Below are 15,606 nucleotides of genomic sequence, written 5' to 3' on the forward strand. Positions count from 1 at the left end.
AATGACCAATGTGGCAATGTTTTGCTTGATGCCTAAGCAGCTGTGTGGTGCAGGGAACCTGGAGTCAGGAAGACCTGAGTTAAATTCTGGCCTCAGATACTTGCCATCAATGTAAGCATGACAAAATCATTTAACTTCTGTCTGCCTCAGTTTCCTCAACTGTAAAATGGGGATGATAATAAGATCTGACTCTCTGGGTTATTCTGAGGATTAAAGGAGATAATATTTGTAAAGCACTTAGCACAGTGCCTGGTATATAGAAGACACTTCATAATTGCTTGTTTCTTTCCTTTCTTGACTGTGTTAGAGGGATTCTGTAATTCTTTGTTTCTATTTAGGGATAAGTGTGAGAGAGAAAGGTAGGAGTATGAGAGATATGTTAAAAGCTAATATGATGTAGACATAATAAAAATAAGATAAATGTTCTTAAAATGAATATACTTTATTAGGCAATAGGGAGCCACTAAAGCTTTTTGTATAGAGGGTTACCATGAAAAGAATTGTTGCTCTAGGAAGATTATTTGGCAGCAATATGAAAGATGTATTTGAGATAAGATGTAGCAAAAGGACAAAGATCACTTAGGAGGTTACTAAATTACCAAAGAATTATTTTATATAACTAGAAAAATAATAACAAAATTCAACTGGAGAAACAAAAGTTCAAACATATCAAGAGAAGAAAGGTAGCTTAACAGGATCAGATGTCAAACTATACTACAAAGCAATGGATAAAAAGGAAGAGAGACTGATTAGTGGGATAGAGTTAGGTAAACAATATGCAGAAGCAAATACACACAGTAGCCTAGTGTTGGATAAGCCCAAAGATCCCATATATTGGAAAAAGAACTCACTATTGGACAAAAACTGTTGGGAAAACTAGGAAGTAGTTTGGCAGAAACTACGTATAGATTAGCATCTCACGATGTATATGAATACAAGCTTCAAATGGCTACATGGCTTACACATAAAGGATGGTATCATGAATGAATTAGAGGATCAAGGAAGAAATTACTTGCCAGATCTATGGATAGGAAGAGAGCTTGTGATCAAACAAGATCACAGAAGGTAAAATGGATAATTTTGATTACATAAAATTAAAAAGATTTTGTGAAACAAAAGCAATGAAGCTAAAGTTAGAAGAGAAGTTAGTACATGGGAAAAAAATCTTTGCAGCAAGTTTCTCTGGAAGTGGCCTTACTTCTAATCTATATAGGAAACTGATTCAAACTTAAAAGAAGAGTCATTCTCCAACTGACAAATGATTAAAGGATATAAATAGGCAGTTTTCAGAGGAAAAAATCCAAACTATCAATTGCCATATGAAAAAATTCTCTAAGTTACAAATAATTAGAGAAATACAAATTAAAGCAACTCTGAGGTTCTAACTCGCCCCTATCAGATTGGCAAAGTTGACCAAAAAGGAAGATTACAAACATTAGAGAGATTGTGGGAAAAGAGGTACATTGCTGCCCTATTGGTGAGACTGTGAACCAGTACAAACATTTTTGAAATCAATTTGCAACTATTGGCAAAAAGTTATGTGCATATGCTTTGACCCAGAAAGAGATCAAAGAAAGACAAAAAGAAGCCATATATATTTATAGCAGTTTTTTGTGGTAGCAAAGAATTGGAAACTGAAGGAGTGTCCATCATTTGGGGAATGACTGAACAAGTTATGGTACCTGCATGTGATAGAATATAGTTGTGCTATAGGAAATAATGAAAGGAATGGTTTTAGCGAAACTTGTATGAATTGATGCATGGTGAAGTGAGCAGAATCAAAAGAACAGTTGGTACAATATTAGCAACATTATAAAGACAAACAACGTTGAAAGACATAGTGTCTCTGATCAACACAATGACCTAACACAATTCCAGAGGACTCATGGAGAAACATACTACTCACCTCTTGATAGAGAGGTGATGGATTCAGAGTACAGATTAAGACATATATATTTGTGTGTGTGTGTGTATGTGTGTGTGTGTGGTAATTTGTTTCGCTTGACTATATATAGGATTTTTTTCTTGCTCTCTCAGTAAGGACAGGTGGGAGGGAGAAAATGGAGATCTGAAAATAAGATAAAATAATTTAAATTTTTTTCTAGATGAGAAATTCAGACAATGAACAAGGATGATTGCAGTGGCAATTAAAAGAAAATGACAAAGATATACAAATAGAAACATCAAGACATGACAATTGACTCACCATGCAAGGTAAGATGCAGAAAGAGTGAAAGATAAATTCAACACTATGAGTTTGAACAATCAATTAGTGGTGCTAACAAGAAACAAAGACATTAAAGTAGCAGTTTGAGAAGGAAAAAGGGGCAGCTAGGTGGCGTAGTGGATAGAGCACTGGCCCTGGAGTCAGGAGGACCTGAGTTCAAATCTAGCCTCAGACACATAATACTTCCTAGCTGTGTGATTCTGGGCAAGCCACTTAACCCCAATTGTCTCACTTAAAAAAGAAGAGAGGGAAACTACAAGTTAAATTTTGCACATGTTGAGTTTGAGATGCCAGTAGGCCATACAAAAGGAGATATTGAGCAGAAAGATGGAATAGTAGAGTTGTAATTCTGAGGAGAAATTGGGGTTGAACTTAAAGATTCAGAATTCAACTGTGTTAAGGTAATGATAAAAGCTATAGGGGTATGCAATATAATCAACAAAATACAGGGAGTTAAGATCAAGAGAAGAAACTTGTGGACCTTTAAGGGGTGGAAAGAGAATGTTGTAATTGTTCGGTTGTTTCAGTTGTGTCTGACCCCTCATGACCCCATTTGGGGTTTTCTTAGCAAAGATACTAGAGTGATTTGTCATTTCCTCCTCCACTTCAATTTACAGATGAGGAAACTGAGGCAAAAAAGGTAAGTGACTTGTCCAGCTAGTAAGTGTCAGAGGCCAAATTTGAACTCCAGGCCCAGTGTGGCCTATCCACTGTGCCATCTAACTGCCCTGGAAAAAGGATGAGAAGTCAGTAAAGGAGACGGGAGTTACAAGAGGAAAACTCTACTGGAAAGTCAGAAATAGTATGTTGAGAGAAGTTATTCCTGGCATCAAATGCCATGAGGAAGTCAAGAAAATAAGAACAGAAAAAATCTATTGGTTTTTATGATAAAGAGGTTGTTATTGAAATTGGAAATAGGGAAAGTAATACCTGACTCAGAGGGTTGCCTGGAGCATCAAATAAGAGCATATATATAAAATGCTTTGAAAACTTCAAAGCACTAGGTAAATAACAACAACAATGGTAATAGTTAACATTTATATAACGCTTTAAGGTTTATAAAGCACTTTTACTCATTCAGTCCTCACAATGACCATGTACTATAGGTTCTATGATTATATTTATTGAGATAAGGAAGCTGAATCTAAGAGAAGTTAAGTGATTTACCCAGATTGAATTGCACCTAGTTAAATGTCTGAGACTATATTTGAACTCAATTATTCCTGACTCTGAGTACATTTTATGTGCTTTGGTATTTATTATTGTCATCATCATAATCTTCACTACCATGTTTTAAAATTAAATGGTGAAGACAGAAGCTCGATTATAACAAGCTAAGGAGAGATGGTGACAAGAGAACAGAATAGTGACCCCGCTTTCTAGAAATTTTGCAGCAAAGGGGAAAAAGACTGGATACTAACTTGAAAGAAGTGACCAGACTGAGGGAAGGTTTTCTTTTTTTAGATTAGATTAGATTAGGCATGGTTGTAGGCTAAAGAGGAGGAAAGGAGAGACTGAAGCTGCATGAGTGAAAAGCATTTATGGAGCACAATTAAAGAGAAGCCAAGAAAAAAATGAATCAGGCTTGATGCACATTTAAACATCGCGTGAAAAATGGTCTCCACATTTTTCAATCATGCTTTAAAAAAAAGCAGGTTGACCCCCCACCTTTTCCCACCAAACTTAACCTCTTTTTACTCTTTCCACAAATTAAACCCATCCTTAAGGGGAAAAATACAATGCAATTTTGGATTGGATCATGAAAGGCATAACTTCCAAGAACAGATGAAGGAATAAAAAAGGGACAGCCCTTCTGTATTCTGCCCTTATTGAACCAAATCTAGAGCAATGTGTTTAATTCTGGACACCATAGTTTAAGAAGGAAAATGATAAATTGGAGAGGCAACACATACGGTGAAAGTCCTTGCAGCTATATCATAGAACAGGTTGAAAGAAATACAGATATTTAATTTAGAGAAGGACATGATCAACACATTTGTTAGAGTCTTATATGCCAGACACTATGAGAAGTGATAGGGGCACAAAGAAAGGCAAAACCAAATCCAATCCTCAAGGAGTTTACATTCTTATTGGGGAGACAACATGTAAAGAACTAGGTACATACAAGACAGGAGAGATGTCTTCAAGTATATTTGAAAGGCCGTCATATGGAAGAAGGACTAGACTTTTTCTTTTGACCCCAGAGAGCAGAATTGAGAGCAATAAATAGAAGTTGGGAAGAAGTAAAGTTAAGCTTGATGTCAGGAAAAAAAAACAACAACAACTCCCTACCAATTGAAAATTGTCCAAAAGTGGAATGGGCCACCTCTGGAGATTCTCCTCATTGGAGGTCCTTAAGCAAATATAGGATGATCACTCACCTGATATGCATATATGGATTCCTTTGAGATATGGCATGACCTACACGGCTGCTGAGGTCTCTTCCATCTTTAAATCAGTCTCTTCACTCTACCAGTCATACCTCACATTGTCAACAGTACTTCCACCTGCCACTAGATGGCGAAGTGGATAGAATGCTGGTCTTGGAGTCAGGAAGAACAGTGTTTTAATACTTTCACATACACTTTTGAATTGTGTGACTCAGAGCAAGTCAATTAACGATTATGTTAGCCTCAATTTCCTCACATGTAAAATGGGGATAATACTAGTCTCTGTCTCACAGGTTATTTTAAGGATCAAATCAAATAAGTTAACATATAAAAAGCACTTTGAAAATTTTAAAGCACAATATAACTGCTAATTTTATTATTTCTCTCAACTTAACAATTCTAGATGGTTAGATTTTTAACTCACTCTAAAGGGTAACAAGTACTGAACCACAGAACTTTAAAAACACTACTTTTAGGCAAACTTGGTAGCAACATTTATAAGAATCTCAAAATTAGAGCACATTGCATTAAGATATTTGACAAGCATTTTTTTAAAAGGTAGCATATCAAATTTTAATATCAATATCAATTCAAATAATCAACAATGTTACCAAAACTGAAAAATTGGCCAAAGTTCTAAAAATGGATAAATATGTTATAGTTTTTTTCTGAGTGGAGTATGGAAAAATGGTTCCATTACAATGAAGTAGAGGGAAAAATTAGTTATCCCAGTACTCCAATAAAGCTATGATGGCATCAATGCAGCTATTCTTTTTGTTGGCAACCTGTCCACACCTTGTCATCTGGCCCATAATGTTGAATGTCTTCTATAGAGTATCATGGAAGACATGTTGAGTAAGTCTTTCACAGAGCATCACAATATAGTGGATGCCTTCCTCTAATTCTTTTCATATTTTAATATAAATACCATTGAGACCTTTGGCCAATCTGTTCCATAGTGTGGAATAGATTTCAATATGAGTGGCTCTCTTTATTTGTCCAGTAAGAATCACATATGACTTAGCTGCTACCAGTATAAAAGCTGGAGATCTTAGAATATAATATTCTAAAAAGCAAAGGATATAGGCTTACAACAAGGAATAACTTAACCTAAGAAAACAGGATAATCCTACAAAGTTAAAAATAGACCTTTAATGAAATAGAGTAATTCCAAACATCCTGTTAAAAGGCTATAGCTGCAGAGATATTTTCAGGTGCAAATAATTGAGTCAATAGAAACATAAACAGGTAAACCTTAATGAACAGTTATAAGTGACTCAACAAGGGTAAACCATTTACATTATAATATGTGGAGATCAAACACAACTTTTTTAAAGGGCTCTATTAGCTGGTTTCAACACACCCATATCCCCTCCCTCCTACCAATAATATTCCTTTTCCTTTAGTTTTTCATTCTTATTTTAATATCATCAAGACATAACAGAATCAGAAAGGGATAGGGGGAGTGGGTGACATTTGAACTTAATACATTTCACTATCAGGGAAAAGGAAAGAAGGGGAAATAAGAAGGTGAAGAGATTAAGGAAGAATTTAGTTTTAAGCAAAACAAACTCTAACTAAAGGTGTATAAAACATAACTTATTTTTTGTTGACAACAAATTGGAAATTGAGGGAATATTCGTAAATTATGGAAGACTGAACAAGTTATGGCATATGTATGGAATATGTATGTAATAGAAGGGGCAGCCCTGTTGCACAGTGGATAGAGTGCCCTGCCTGAAGTCAGGAAGACTCATCTTCCTGAGTTCAAACCTGAACTCAGACAATTACTAGCTACATGACCTTGGGCAAATCACTTAACTTTGTTTTCCCTATCTGTAAAATGAACTGGAGAAGGAAATGGAAAAGTACTCTAGTATCTTTGCCAGGAAAATCCCAAATGGGGTTATGAAGAGTTGGACATGACTGGAACACCAGCAACAACAACAACAAAACCAAAATGTGATAGAATATTATTATGCTGTAACAAATGATGAAGGGATGCTTTCAGAGAAACATGGAAAGAATTGTTATTAACTGATGCAGAATAAAGGAGACAGAATTAAGAGAAGGGTTTATAGGATAATAGCAATATTGTAAAGAAGTAAACACTCCAAAAGATTTAGAAACTCTGATTAGCTCAATGACCAAACACATTTCCAAAGGACTCATGTAGAGATATACTACCCAGTGCCTGATAGAAAAGTGATGAATTCTGAGTACAAAATGAGACATATTTTGGGATATGGACAATGTAGAAATTTGGTTTGCTTGACTATACATGCATATAACAGGGTTTTTTTTTGTTTTTCTTTCTTATTTGGGGGTGGCATATGAAAGGGAAAGAAGGCAGCTTTTTGCTGATTGCAGAAAATAAATTTAATTCATAAAAAGATGGGCTTTGGTGGTAAGAAGAAACTTGGGATCATTCTAAGTGCCACATAGTTTCTCAAGTGTGATCCAAGCCCACTGAAGTCTCCCATTTTATTCTGGTCTAGTTCATCATTCATCTACAATGGGACTTCCTTCCAAAGATACAGGTGTGCAAACCTGCAGTTACTAATCATTGTAGAGAGTTATCCTCAATAACAGAAAGCAAGAACTAATAGTTTGTTATAGTTGTCGATCCATATACATATGGAAGAAAACTTTAAGTATTCCTAAAAGCAAATGAACCCTGATATACTGGGAAGAGCACTGCTCTTGGTGGCAAAAGACCTGGATTGGAATTCCAGCTTTGTTCCTTACTAGCAATGTGACCTCGAGCAAATTACTTATCTTGATGAATTTCATTTTCTTAAGTTGTGCAGTATAGGTTTGCAATATCCACTTCATAGAATCATTGTGAATAGTGTTTTGTAAACCTTAAAGCTCTATAGAAATGTAAGCAATTATTATCTCTTGATTTTTCCAAAGTGAACTGATATTGATAAAGATGTAAGATTAATTTCTTCAAACAATAATCCAAATTGGTTTAATGTGCATTCCTATTATTTTAAAGCATATATTATAAATATTGATGAACTCATAAATGACCATAATTGATTTTATTGTACAGAACACAGTACTAATTTTAAAGAAAACATTTGTCTTTCCAACTTAGAGCTTTAGAATATGATTCATTTGTTGAATCTGACCCATTAGATTGTAAAATGGATTTATGAAGTTGAGCTATTATGATTTGGTATATTTCTTTTTAAACTAGACCCCAAACCTAAATTTGAATAGCCCATTTGAAAGAGGTCCTAGATAATTTGACTCTAAATGGGGCCTGTTATCAATGAATCACCAGGTATTGGAGGATGGCAAGATTCTAAGCATGTTGAATATAAAAGTCAGAAGCCCAGAGTTCAATTCCTGTGCTCTTCCATTCTTAGACAAGTCACTTTACCATGGCCAAGAAGTCTTAATCTGCAGAATGAGGGGGCTGGACCAAATGATTTCTGAAGTGTCTGACAAACATAAATCTGTGATCTTATCTATTACAGTTCAAGATCATGGCAGTGAAACTGGAAAAGGAATTAGTTATCACTGCTGCTCAGCACTGAGAGGGATAAGTTTTCAATCAGATTTAAAGGGCAGAGTACTGATCTATAGCACCATCTTTTATTTTTAAGGTCGCCCATGGATCCAAAAAACATCAAGACACGACAAGGTACCAATTTTCTACATATAAATATAAGATGTTTTATAATGGCAAAATGCCCTCAGGTATTGTATTTTCATTAACCAAAGAACCCAAAGTAAGATTAAAATCAGCAAATAATGTCAGATTTTATATTTTCTAAAATAAACTTAGCAAGAAAAATGATCAAAAAAGATGGAAAGGAAACTACTAGCTAAAAACTATTTCTATTCACAGATATCCAACAAAATTACACATTTATCCAGAGTAGAATTAGGTAGATTATATGGCGGAAGAAATTTTAAGTTTTTTTTACATTCACATGATGTATAGGCAGATGCACTGACAACCAAACAGGAGATATTATAGTGTTGGGTAAAGAAAGTGAGTCATGTCAATCTCATGTTCACCAGAATGTGGAAGAGTGGCATTGACCAAAATTTGGGTTCCAGAGTGAATAAAAAGTCATGTGAAATTTTAATCATGAAACGATATAAGATTTCATTTTGGGAAAAGAATGACTTCTACTCATTTTAACTGATTCTATTCGCTATGAATGCTACCAGTACCTATATTTAGTTTTCCTAAGTAGGTCATCCAAATGCTTAAACATAGAATATTTCTAATTATAACTAGTATTATACTTTTTTGTAGGTTTCTTTTTTCACTGGCCTATAAAGAATGGTTAGAAAAATTGCAAACTAGGTAATTAAGAATTGGTCATCTCTCTTTCAAAAAAAAAAATCACCAACTGAGATACACTTGCTTTTTTGAAATTTTATTTATCATTTGGGTTATTAGACATATACTTACTGTACTCCCTCACTAAATATTAAGGAAACTAAAAATTACCCATTCATCAAACAGGGTCCACATCATATACAAACCATCAAACCCAGGAGAAAAAGCCACATGCAGCTTGGTGACTCATCCTTACATCCTGCATCAAATTTTAATGAGTCTCAAGGCCCCAGTACTCCTTTCTGCCCTCTCTCTCTCTGTCCCCCCCCCATTTCCTGTAATCTCTTCTCCCACACTCTCCCTAGTTTCCTCCAGACCTCTCAGTAATTGCCTCTGCTGAACCTGTCCCTCCCCCTTCCCTCTCTCCTTCCCCTCTCCTCAAAGTCCTCCTCACTCACCAGGTGCAGCGTCAGGGGCAGCAGCAGCAGGAACAGCCACAGGTAGAGGTGACAGCTATTGGTGAACTTGCTCTGCTCCGGATCGTGGTACCAACCTCCGGTGAGCGCAGCCCATACTCCCTGCCGGAGTAATTGCAACACCTGGGACACCATGCCTGCTGTAGCCCGATGGCCCAGGGCCCTCAGTTTCCCTTCTGAACACCCCCACACTGCTCACCGGCCCCCTCCAGTCTTAGCACAGGGTGTCCCACGTCGTCCTCCCACCTCCACCTCCTCCTCCTCCTCCACCACCTCCTCCTACTCCCCCTCGACTGGAGCTGGGACTGTTCTGCCGGGACCCGCAGATGGGGGCGCCGGCGCCGGCTGCTGCCGCCGGGCAGGTGGGCGCCATGTCCGAGGAAGGAAGGATTTTCCCATCGTGCTCAGAGGCGGCTGCAGATGCTCAGAAGGCTCCTCCCCTCTTGCCCTCCGCCAGGACTCCTCCCAGTACCGCGGCAGCTGGAGGGGGAGGGAGTCGTGTCCAGGTTGCTTCCAGTACCCTACTCTCATTTCCTCAGCTACCACAATCCTCCCCTTTCTCTTACCCAAGCTCGAATAGGCAAAATAAAATAGAAAGAGTTGCTATCACATAGCAATGACAGCTGAGGACACATTGTCCTAGACTCATCCCCCTGCTCCTAGGATCAAAAAGCGTCCTGGACATAAGATCCCGCTGCATACCTCCCCCACTGCAATTTCTTTCCCATCCCTGGAATGCGTAGCTTCCTCAGTTCATATCAGGTTCCTAGCTCACGGAAACCCACCCCCCTCCCCAAATTCTTCTGTGTTCTGAACCTTCTTGGTCCTGGTTGTTTTTCCACTTTGACCCTTTCTTCATGTCAAGTGAGATAACGCAAGTAATACACTTTGCAAATCTTAAAGATGTTTGCAGGTTGTCTCCCCTATTGCAATGTGAAGCTCTTAAGGACAGGGACTATTTTTGCCTCTTTTTTTTTTCGTGGTATTCCCAATGCTTAGCACAGTGCCTAGTATATAGTAAGCACCAAGAAGTGGTTGTTGGCGTACTGATATTAAGTACTATTTATGTCCTGCATAATGATAATAATAATAATTTTTTTCTCAATTGCTCACCGAGAGACTACTTTTTTGAATCTACTGAGTAGTTAGTGACTTGTTACATTTTCAGGAAAATCAGAAGGATCTCATTGTCCTGGGAAAATAATTCCTCAAAGCACTTTTGTCTGAAATTTGTCTGAAATTCTAATATTGGAATTATTTTCCTTTGGTTTAAGATTTCCTATCATTTTTACTTGAGTATGAATGGATTTTATGTACTCTCCTGGGTGCTAGGTTTGAAAGAGAAAAAGGACTCCTGAGGAAAGAGAAGGAAGCACTATCCTTGGACTGGGGAAATACACAGACTGGGATAGTTTAGGCAGATTTCTCTTACTTCACATTCCCACCCTCCACCCCAGGACTGGCCCCATGCTCATTACAGCATTTTCTCAGACTCTTCCTCCCTTAAATTATGATGATCCTTAATACATTTCTGCTTAGCTTAAACCATGAAGAAACAAATATATATATATATATATGTATATGCATATATGTATATATTGCAGACATGTTTTACTTAGAAAACCCCAGAGAATCAACTAAAAACTAATTGAACCAATTAATTTCAGGATATAAAATAAACTCACATAAATCATTAGTTTTTCTATATATTGCCAACAAAATCCAGCAGGAAGAGATAGGAAAAGAAATTCTATTTAAAATTAGTATAGGAAGTATAAAATATTTGGAAATATACCTGTTAAGATACACACATACACATACACACACAAGAACTATATGAACACAATGACAAAATATTCTTTATACAAATAATTTACACAAGTAACTGAAAAAAATAATTGCTTATGGGTAGGCTGAGCCAAAATGATAAAAATGACAATACTACTCAAATTAATTTATTTATTTAGTACCATATCTATCAAGATACCAAAGAATTACATTATAGGGTTAGAAAAAAATAACAAAATTGATCTGGGAGAACAAAAGATTAAGAATATCAAGATAATTAATTTTTTTAAAAAGTAGGAAGGAAGGGGCCCTAGTAATATCAAAGATTAAACTATACTACAAAGCAATTATCATCAAAATATTTGGTATTAGGTAAGAAGTAAGAGAGACTGGTCAATGGAACACATTAGGTAATGATATACAGAATCAAATGAGCACAGTAGCCTGCTGTTGATAACCCTAAATTTCATAGGTAGTAGTATAAGAACTCACTACTTGACAAAAACTGTTGGGAAAACTGCAAAGAAGTCTGGCAGAAATTACACATAGATCATAAATTTACAGTATGTACCAAGATGAGCTTGAAAAGGATACATGATTTACACATAAAAGGTACCATTTTATTTTAAACAAATAAAATGTGTGGAATTATATGTCAGAGATATATAAGGTGGATCCTGAGTTATTATAATTTGCATTTCTCTTATTATTAGTGATTTAGAGCATTTTATATCGCTATTGGTAGTTTGGATTTCTTCTTCTGAAAGCTGCTTGTTAATATCTTTTGACCATTTATCAATTAGTGAATGTCTCTTGTTCTTTAAAATTTGAATGAGTTTCCAATTATCTTAGAAGTGAGACTTTTACCAGAGAAACTTGCTGCAAATATTTTCCCCATTTACCTGTTTCTTTTCTAACTTTAGCTGTATTAGTTTTGTTTGTGTAAAAATTAATTTTATTAACTAAAATTGTCCATTTTATCTTCTGTGATTCTATTTCTTGTTTGATCACTTTCATGTTGAGCAAGCTGGTAGAATATGTAATAAAAGACAAGGTCATCAAAACACAAGGAAAAAACTTATTGAAAAATGTTAACTTGATATTTGGAAGGTGAATACTAAGAGAATAACTAAACATGGTAGAGGTTCTGGAGAACTAGTGCATGTTATATATCAAATGTCAAAGATATTAATCGCCAATATTTATAAAGCATTTGACATATATCATCTCATTTTATCCTCACAATGACCCTAGGAAAGTAGATGCTATTATCCCCAATTTATAGATGAGGAAACTGAAGCAGAAAGGGTAAATGATTGTCTAGGGTTACAGAATTAGTAAATGCTTACGGTAGGATTTGAACTCAGGGCTTCCTGACTCTGAGTTTCATGCTCTATCCACTGTGCTACCTAGCTGTAAAATATATAAGGTGATAAGCTATACATTATTAGTTAGCATAGACATAGATAGACCAGAACTGCCCACCATTAGCTCTTCAACTTCCCTTGGGTTGGGTGGCAGTCTCATTGTTTGCTCAAGAGTATGCTAGTACACCCAGATCTTTTGTGCTATGTACACTGATGATAGTTATGATTCCCTTGAAGACTTTATTTCTGTTTACACCAACAATAACAAAATAATAAGCATTACCTAGAAAATTAATGGAAACAAAACAGAAAACACCCTACCTTTGTACAAATCCATGCTTTTTCCACATTTCAATATAATGTTCAGTTCTGGTAGCCACAGATCAAGAAAATGTTATAGAGGTGGAGAATTCCAAGAGGCTAAAATAATCAAGGTTATACAGAAGCTCCCAAATTTGGGAAGAAATTATCATAATTCTTCATTCTCAAAATAGATTGTATGTGAGTGTAGTGTTATGGATAAAATACTTGGAAAATCATAAACTAATCCAATTTATTGACATATACAATAAAATGTTTCATCAGAAAAAAAAAGTTACCTATTCCAAACTTTGGTACTCTAGTCTTTGTAGAGTTAGCAGCTAGTTTTTAATGACTTGTCTATATTAATAATAGATATTCTTATCTTAATTCCTATATTAATAATAGATATTCCTATATTAATAATAGATAATTTGTATACAGAACTTAAAGGTTTGCAAAGCATTTTACCTATATTACCTTATTTGATCTTCCCAGCAACTCTGTGATATGTATTATTATTATTATCCCCATTTTACAGGTGAGAAACTTGAGGCTGAGAGGTAAAGTGACTTGTTCAGAGTCACACAGCTAATGAATTTCTGGGAGAGAATTTGAAATCAGGACTTCCTGACATCAAACTTTTTACTCTATCCACTGTGCCATTTAGCCATCCTTCCATCAAAAAGTCTAAACTAAACAGTAGAGGAATCAATAGCAACCTCTCTGTCAGGTCCATCTGAGGATCTTCACTCATTTTCTGAAAATTAAGTTGTTTCATGGAAATAACTTGTCAGTTTTGGGGGTTGTATTTCTTTTCAACTTAAAGATATGCTGGAGCCAGCTCATACTAGCTCATGGGAGTGGATTGTTGAATTTTCATTGTGAGCCTGGTGATACCTGGGAAATCACCAAATACTACAAGTCGGGCTTGATGTATTGTTTTGTTGATTGTCTGGCCATTAAGAAGTGATGGAAAAAATTAAGAATGAAGATAAAACTTAGAAGTGTGTCATGCATCCTTTTTTATTTTTAAAAAGACTGCTATCAAACATTTACCAGAACATCCTTGCCTACATATTACTGATCTTATTTCATTGTGGATTTTAATTATTCTTCAAAAGCTTGACTTCTTCACACTAACAGCTGCTGCAACATCTTTAACAGTCATTATATTTTTTTTGCCCAATTCTAATTTTTAACAAATTGTTTTCTTCTATTAGGCTTTGTGACTCCTTTTTCCATTTTGCCAATTTTATTTTTTAAGGAATTCTTCTCCTCAGTGAGTTTTTGTGTCTCCTTTTCTGTTTGGCCAATTCTGCTTTTTAAGAAGTTGTTTTCTTCAGTAAATTTTTGTCTTTCCTTTTCCAAGTTATTGACTCTCTCTTGCATACTTCTCATTTCTTTTTCCAATTTTTATTCTACCTGTCTTATTTGGCCTTCTTGAGCTCTTCCAAGAAGGCTTTTTGGACTTCAGACCAGTTCACATTGTCTTTTGAGGTTCCAGATGTGGGTTTGTTGCCAATGCTGTCCTCTTCAAAATTTCCACCTTGATCTTCACTGTTCCCATAATAAGAGTCTATAGTACATTTCTTTTTGCTCATGGTGTTTGCTTATTTCCTGGCCTTTAAAAAGATTGAGTTCTCCTGCTGGGGAGCAGGGGGCACTGACCCAACCTTCTTGTATTGGGAGCCTGGGGCCTGGTCACTGGCTTTGTGTGCTGGGGCCTCTGATGCTGACAGTTGGAGGCTGTAGGGTTCTGGCAGCTTACCTGGTGTTGGGCTGGCATCAGCAACAATGGAACTCTAGGGGTAGGTTTGGGTAGTCTGGCTCCTGGAGGTTGCCTGCTCACCAGGGCTTTTCCTTTTGCTTTCTTCAGCTCCTTTCAGATGGATATTTCACTGCTGTGGGATGTTTCTCCACCTGGGGCTTTTCTCCCTTGGAGCACTTCCCGGAATTTTGCTGAGGTACTGGGAGACTTGGCTGCCAGATAATGCCATGGCACATGGTGGTTTTCCAAGCTGGTTTCTACTGGTTTCCCTGCCCATACTGAGGTACTTGGGGGTCCTGGTGTTGGTGTTTGCCTGCTCCACCACCTGGGGTTCAGGATCTCCCCCTGGTATGCTGAGGTGGGGCTTTCTGCTAGCTTGCTGGGATACTTCCATTCTGTACTGCTCCCTCTCCCCCAGGGCAAGAGGGGCCTTTCCTATTAATCCCTCAAGTTTCCTGGGTTACAGGACTGCTGTACCCCATCTTTCTGCTGGCTCAGCTGTTCTAGGGTTTTTTCCTGGGGCGATATTTTCTGGGCTTTCAGAAGTTAATAAGGGACGGTAAGAGCGACTTACTTCTTACTCTGCCATCTTGGCTCCCAGAAGCATAACCGTTAATAATCATTATAAGCATACTCTTTAAAAGACAACTTTTCCATGTTAGCTTGGAGAAAATGACCATTCTAAAAACCACAAAATTTATTAGGTAACAACTAACTAAAGGCGGGAAAGTTAGCTCACGTGGTTTTATCTCATCATATTGGAGTTTCTGAGTCAACCTGGTCTTAGCAGAAGCATAGACATTGCCATTCTTGTAACAAAATAAAACCACATTAAAAAATTTTGTTTGCCTTAAGTAATTGGACTCAGTGAAATGGTCTGACCCAGTGTGACTGTTGATTTCTTCTTTATCTCTAGCTCTCTATCCATCTATCTATCTATCTATCTATCTATCTATCTATCTATCTATCTATCTATCTATC

At 36.5% G+C, this 15,606-nt stretch overlaps 1 protein-coding gene across 1 annotated transcript in view; it reads right to left on the reverse strand.

Moving 5' to 3' along the window:
• LOC114049980 (pecanex-like protein 2) overlaps positions 1-9,534 on the reverse strand; it is a 369,169-nt gene extending 359,635 nt beyond the window's left edge. The window contains exon 1 of the mRNA XM_027871475.1: positions 9,382-9,534. Coding sequence (XP_027727276.1) covers positions 9,382-9,534 — 153 coding nt within the window. The remainder of the gene's footprint in view (positions 1-9,381) is intronic.
• Positions 9,535-15,606: the final 6,072 nt, after the last annotated feature.

Source organism: Vombatus ursinus, unplaced genomic scaffold (assembly GCF_900497805.2).
Source record: "Vombatus ursinus unplaced genomic scaffold, bare-nosed wombat genome assembly UNPS02014798.1, whole genome shotgun sequence".
NCBI classification, from domain to species: Eukaryota; Metazoa; Chordata; class Mammalia; order Diprotodontia; family Vombatidae; genus Vombatus; species Vombatus ursinus.